We start from the raw sequence: 6,977 nt of genomic DNA on the forward strand, positions 1-6,977 counted from the left end.
CGATATCTCGGACTTACTCGACATCTCTCCTTCGTCTTAAGGTAATTTCAAAATCCCTTTATTTTTTAATTTTAATTTTTTAAAATCTCTACTTGAAAACCTAATTTTTCTATTTTTTTTAAATCCCTAATTCCAAACTTGTAATCTCTAAATAGCAATGGCTACGTTTTTTAATATATTTAAATTGCAAAGATTGTGCGCTATTGACTATGTGTATGTATATATCATGCAACCATGACAGACCTAGATATCCATGACCTCTTTAACCATTGCTTTTCTGTTTGGTTTTGATTGTTCAAAAACAATTTTTTGAGTTTTTAATCTGTATTTTTTATTTTATTTTATTGATTGTTGTTAACATTTTAATCATTTTTAATTTTTTTTTTTTACATCCACTTAATCTATATACATTTAGAAAATATTAAAATATTAAATTATGTAAAAATCCTTAGAAAAATTCATTTGATGCAAAATATATATATATATATATATATATAAAATAGTACAGATGGGGAGGTCGACCGACCAGTTAGACCAAAATTGCCTTTTAGCCTTTTGTTTGATGGATTTTGATCCTAGAATACTGCGAACATGTTCTAAGATCCTATGAGACGCAAAAACATTAATAAACTACAAGTGACAAGTGTGGTATCGACAAATATTGAATTTATTATTATTTTTATGTTTAGAATTACCATAAGGGAAACAAACTTAAGAATGTTAAGAAATAGAGTTTAGTAGAGTTGTTCATGGGTCGGTTCAAACTAGGTATGTTCAAACTAGGTTTGGCATATACCGTCACCCGAACTGATCAACCTAGGTAGAACATGAAAGAACCCGACTTCAATTGGCTAGGTGCTCGAAACCAAACGTGTTCAGGTTGAATAGTTTCGGTTGAAATGTCAAAACTGACCAATCTCCATCACAGTGTAGATCATAACCCCAAAAAATTAAAGAGGAAAGGGAAAAGAGAGACCAAATTTAAGAGAGAAGGGCTTTGGGTGTGAGGTGAGGGGAGAGGAAATTGTGATGTGTGTGTGTGTGTGTGTGAGAGTGTGTGAGAGAGAGAGAGAGAGAGAGAGAGAGAGAGAGAAACGGTGGCAAAGTGATCTCTAATGGCGAAGGCAAAGGTGAGAATGAATCTGCAACAGATATTAGTGTCAGTGGTGAGGCGGTGACGAAAAGGAATAGCAGTGGCCAAGCCTTAGTCGAACAAGGTTTTTGTGATTCTTTAAAAACTAATATTTAGCAATTAAATGAAAATAGGGTAAATTACAACTATTCCCCCTAATGTTGTGTTTGGTTGGGAGATTTGAGGTGGGATTTGGAAAAGAAAATGAAAAATGTAGGTGAAATGTGAATAAAACATGTCTAATTTCACCTAGTTTCACATACCTTTTCCTTTTCCCTTTCCCTTTCCAATTCCAAATCCCTCTTCAAATTCCCCAACCAAACACAGCATAAGGTTTCAAGCAAATAGATTAGCACCCTTGTGGTTCTAGAAAATACATCCCCCTTCCTGAGATTTATACTCACATTACAGAAGCCCCTCCCCCTCCATTAGTTGACAATTAAGGGGTTGTTTGGGATGACCTAAATAAGTGCACTTTTTGTCTTTTTACGAAAAAATGTGCAGAAAAGTAGAGAGGTGATGTGATGGAAAAAAGATAAAAAGATAAAAAGATGGATTATTTGGGACTTCCCAAACTTGGCTTAAGTCAACTAACAGATTTTACTTATGTCATCATTTAATTTTCTTAAAATGTCATAAACACCCTTAACAGATTCTTCTATTATCTAACACAATATTTACCCATGTCTTATAATCATGTCTTCAAACAGTTGATATGCAGATGCATATACCATCACAACAACCATCTTTACAGAGCACCTCTCACACCTCTCATAACAACAACAGCAAACAACAGCCATTCATCAATGCCCCAACATCTAAACAGTCATTCCTCAACTCTCATTGCCCCATTGCCCCATTGCCATGCTAGCCAAAGCCACTACGGCCACTATATCCAACACTCAAACCACACCAAATAGTTGCACCTTATCCCACCCACTTAGCTCTCACCTAGCCACCCTTCACCAATAACCACTGTCACACTTTCCTCTCCCATCCCACCACCTCTTAACCCACTTACTTCAAATGGGCCTACCAAAAAAGGAAAAAAAAAATTTAAAAATTGAAATGGTCATTTAATGATTTCATCAAACAGTTGATATGCACATGCCCCCCCGAAAACTCACCGCCATAATACCACCAATCTCCATCCAGCGGCGTAGCTAGGATTTTAGGTCAGTGGGGTCATTAACAACTATCATCAGTATCATTATATCAACATATCTTCTACACAATCTATATCAAAATCAAATTCTATTCTATAATTTTATATGTTTTCAATCATATCGACAAAATAATCAAATTTAATAAATTACATACAAAACAAAAGTTGAGAAATTAATACTTCAACAAAATCAAGCAAAGATCTACAGTAACATAATTGTTCACAAGTTTTCATTTTTTAAAATTGCTATATAATAGCCTTATTACTTATGCTATCTGTACGGGGAGGAAATAATTCTCCTCGTATAATCCTGTTGACCAAGTCCACGCTCCTCCGTACGACGTCGCTTTGTTACCTGAAAACACAAACGTGAGCTAGCCGGCGGGTGTGTGCCGGAAACCTCTCCGATGCCTAAGTCAGAAAACTTGACAAATAGACAAAGCTCTAAGTTCTCAGAAAGATTGTGTTCAATTACCTCCTCCAAGGTGTTGCTTGTGAGCTTTTATAAGTTTCGTATGGCACAATCCTAGTAGGACTTGTACTTCTCCATGCAGAGTCCTCCTAGGATTCATTCTCCTAAGGATAATGCTTATCCTTTTGCACCCTCCCCCACTGCTTAAACCAAGTGGGATGGTTTTTTATATGACCGAACTTCCACATGACCGAAGTAAAATTGGCTATACCGAGCCACAGAGGGCCGAACTATACTTAGCTCGGTCTGCTCCTCCAATTGATTACTTCGGCTGCCCTGTTTGACCTTGATGTGCTTAGTTCAAACTTCCAAGTAGCAAGTTCTGACCGTCCCAACCGCTGTATGTCACGACCGGACTAATTCTGAAACCGGTCTTCCCAGAACATACTGCGGCCGGACTAACTCTGAGACCGGCCTAACTCCGAGTTGTCTCCGGACCGGAGTGGCTTTACTCTTCCTTGGACCGGAGTAATCTCACCTCCTCGGGCCGAAGTAACTTTATCTCCTTAAGGCCGGAGTAACTTTGCCCCTAGGCCGAAGTAGCCATTACGGCCTTTTTACTTAGTCCTTCGCGTTTTGGGCCTCGAAGCCAAACTCGGAGCTCGGCCCAATTTTTCCCAAAAATTACCCTCTCAATTGCCCCTTAATTCCATCTGTGCAACAAGATTGGGATTACCAGTCTACTGGCCGAGCTAGAGTTTCATTAGGCTTTTTCAGCCGATCTAAGAACCCTTTAGCCTCTCTAGCCGACCTAACTTTACCTCGGATATCACTATGTCCGGTCAAAAACGTCTCTTCAATCACAGCGACTGTAACGCTTCTCATTCCAATGACACGTGGCAGGCTCTGATTGGTTAAGGACGGCTGTCACGCCGTCTTCGTGCTTTGTGATCTTGAAACGGTTCCCGCCCAAATTTTGGGCTTTCTAACAAAAGTAATTCCTGAGGCTAGGGTCTCTACACTTTTGCTATTCCTTCGTCTTCTCTCTCTGTTCTCTTGCTGCTCGAGTTCTGAGCTTACTGTGTTCGTGCTTCTGTTGCTGCTACTGCTCCATCTTCAGCTTCTTCTTCTTCAATCTGGTAAGCAGGTCTACCCTTCTCGCTTTTGTTACTTGTTTTTCCATCTGTTTTTGCTTTGTATGCTTTTTGCAAACATTTTTCTTCATTTGTCTGCTTTGCTCTTCGTACTTTGATGAAGAAACCATAAAACCCAAGAGTATATGTCATATACCCTAGAGAAAACTCGATTTCGATCCAGAATCACATCCCAACCGAACCAGGATACTGTTTGTGTTGTGTATGTAGATAGATTTCAGAGAACAACCGAACTAGGACTCAAAGGAATAGCAGTAGTTTCTTCTCAACCACTCTAGCCAAGATAAACTCACCGGAAAAACGTGCACGTACCGAACTAGGTACTCCGGTCAATAACCGAGCTAAGGCTTTCGGGGCCCAGCCGGCTTTCTTAGTTCTTAAACCGAACTCAGAAAGCCGCCCCTAGGGGCTTCGACCGAAGTAAATTTCCTCAAACTGCAACCGATTTAGGCCTTGGGACTAAACCAGCTTTCTGAGTTTTTTAGACCGAACTCAGAAAGCTGCCCCTAGACGTTAAAACCGGTCTAACCTGCTCAAAACCGAGTTAACAAACCTTCTGATGAGCCGAGGTAGAACCAGCCCACTGAGCCGAAGTAGGATTTGTATATCTTGCTTATAATTTGTAGCGCGGTCCCACGATCTGTGCTTAACCCCTTTGTTTTCTACCTTGCAGACTTAGGTTGCCCAGGCACTCCTACGTGTGCTCAACCGGGCTACTGAGCCAAATTTTTGTACCGAAATAATTTATTCGTAACTTATTCAACAAATGGGTAAGTATAGATATTTAGTCGAAACCCCTGGTGGCATGGCCGAATTCAGGCAGGACTACCAGATTCCTGATGATGTCCAACTGGAGTTGGCCAAGAAAGATGCTACTCCCTGGGACAATGAAGGCTCCGTCCCTTTTACCCTTCAGTCAATAATTGAAACCGGACTACGGTTTCCTGTCCAACCGCTCATCTGCGAATTTCTTAGACAGACTAGGTTATGTCCTACCCAACTGTCCACCAATACTTACCGTATTATAATGGGAATAGACGCATTAAACCACCAAACCGGACTTAATCTTGGTCTAGCCGAAATATTCCATCAGTATTCCATCGGCTCAAAGAATGCTGGGTGGGTCTACTACCTCAGAATTCGCCGCCGCCGAGAGAAGATAATTAAGCATACTCCGGACAAAGATCTTAACGATGATGATTTCCTTTGGGTCTCTGGGAATTTTGAGGATTTTCAAGCTCAAATTCCTGGCCGACCTATAAATTGGAAAATGGGAGAGCCTGGTAATTTTGCTTCGGTCTTTCTGTCTTGTTTGTTATCTCGGTTGTTTAGTTTATTAGCCGAACTAACACTTCTCTTTATTGCAGATTTCGCCCATCTCCGTTCCCTGTACAGTTATCCCAACCTTGGGGTTCTGCGAGCCGCACTACGGGTTAAAGAAAGAAGTTGGTCAAAGCTTCTAAATTTTGAGCCGACCTACCGGTATAGCGGTCGCCGCAAAGCAAAGGTAACTGATTTTCTTCTCGAGGAAGCACCGGAGCCGGACCCAACTCTGCCCGAGATAAGACTTGTCCCTCTAACAGCAGAAGAAGAGATGGCGAAAAGGAGCAGAGTTAGGGCCCTTCTTACCGAAACGGCTAGGCCCGAAGTAACGCCTCCCAGTCAATCGCAGCCTGCCGTTGTCGCCCTCCCTTCCCAACAGCCATCCTCTTCCCGCCGGACCAAACGTCCCCGGACTGCCGAACCCGAACGAGTTTTGGTTGATGAAGAACCTGTCATTCAGCCGAGCTTACCACCAAGCCCACGACCGGAGTCTTCCGACCGGACCATCAGTTGCTGGGCACCGAAGCTATCTTTCAACGACCGAGACATTCTGGAAACAGACTCGGTTGTTGCTGAGAAGGACCACCTGTTGGCCATCAATTTGGCCAAGAGTGTGTGTCTGCCTAAAGACATGGAACATCACCACAAACAGTTAACCACCGAGCTGAAGTCCATCCGGTCAGCCACGAAATCAATGATTCTGGTAAGTAACTTCGGTCGTATTTCTGTTTTTCTACTTTTCTTTTTCTTCGGCTAAATTGAAGTTGTTGCTTTGTCAGGCTATCCAGAAAAATCAAATCACCCATAGGAAGGTGCTGGAGCTGAGGAAAGTGACAAGGCAAGCTGCGGCAGAGGCGGAGGCGAAATCGGCCGAACTAGAGGAGGCCAGAAAGGAAATGGCCGAACTTCGAGGTGAGGTCGGTCGTCTGACCGGAATGGTTAGTTCGGCCGAGGCCGAAAAGCAAAAGACTGCCATCGTGCTGAAGGATAAGTACTTGCGCGAGTTGCTAAAACTTGAAAGAAAGAAGGATGCCGAAATAAAAGAGAAGGTGAAGGAAGCCGACAAACAAGGCTTCAAGAGGGCAGAGGATGCTTATGCCCAACAATGCAATGCGGCCAAGGATCTGTTCTTTAAGTGCGGCTGGAGGGGAGCCGTTGAGAAGCTCGGTCATGATCCTCAGACCGAGGTTTTCAACCCTCCAGCCTACTTTATACCGAACTCCCTGATGGATTATGCCACGGCCATGCAACAGCAGTTCCTTGAGGGCTCAGACGATGAAGTTTCTGATGAAGACTCTGCCCCTGAGGATACTTCGGTTGTGAATGCAGATCAGGTAGTTCGGTCGGAGCCCGTGGTGGAAGATCTAACTCTTGATCAACCAAGTGAAGCCGTGGCTCCAGCCGAACCCGTTCTTCCTTCTGAAAATGTTGTAGTGCCCGAAACCGGTCTTCAAGTTGACGCCGATGCTGCCTTCGACGCCGAAATAGATGAACTTTTTTCTTAATTTTGTAGTCTTTTCTTTGTAACCGAACTAAGCAGCCTTGTAATGACTTCTTTTTGAATGAAAATTTTATTTCTCTTATTCCGGTTATAGTGTATATGCTTGCATTTGTAATGTCTTCTATTACTCCAAGTGTTGTTTCGGTTTTTGGTTGGTTAAGCTATACTTACCAGCCAACCACTCCTTAGCCGACATAATTGCTTCGGCTGGGGAGTACTAAGTGTTGGTTTAATCCAGCCAACCACTCTTCAGCCTTACACTTACTTCGGCTGAAGAGTAACAAGAGTTG

The 6,977-nt window shown here is 42.5% G+C and overlaps 1 protein-coding gene across 1 annotated transcript; it reads left to right on the forward strand.

Moving 5' to 3' along the window:
- Positions 1-4,299: 4,299 nt before the first annotated feature.
- On the forward strand, positions 4,300-6,767 carry LOC145801708 (uncharacterized). The gene is made up of 3 exons (XM_082893434.1): positions 4,300-5,146; positions 5,231-5,889; positions 5,966-6,767. Exons 1-3 carry the CDS (start codon positions 4,630-4,632, stop codon positions 6,689-6,691), a joined length of 1,902 nt encoding a protein of 633 aa, XP_082749560.1. The 5' UTR covers positions 4,300-4,629; the 3' UTR covers positions 6,692-6,767.
- The last annotated feature ends 210 nt before the right edge of the window (positions 6,768-6,977 follow it).

Source organism: Camellia sinensis, chromosome 10 (assembly GCF_055761805.1).
Source record: "Camellia sinensis isolate YWXY chromosome 10, ASM5576180v1, whole genome shotgun sequence".
Classification (NCBI taxonomy): domain Eukaryota; kingdom Viridiplantae; phylum Streptophyta; class Magnoliopsida; order Ericales; family Theaceae; genus Camellia; species Camellia sinensis.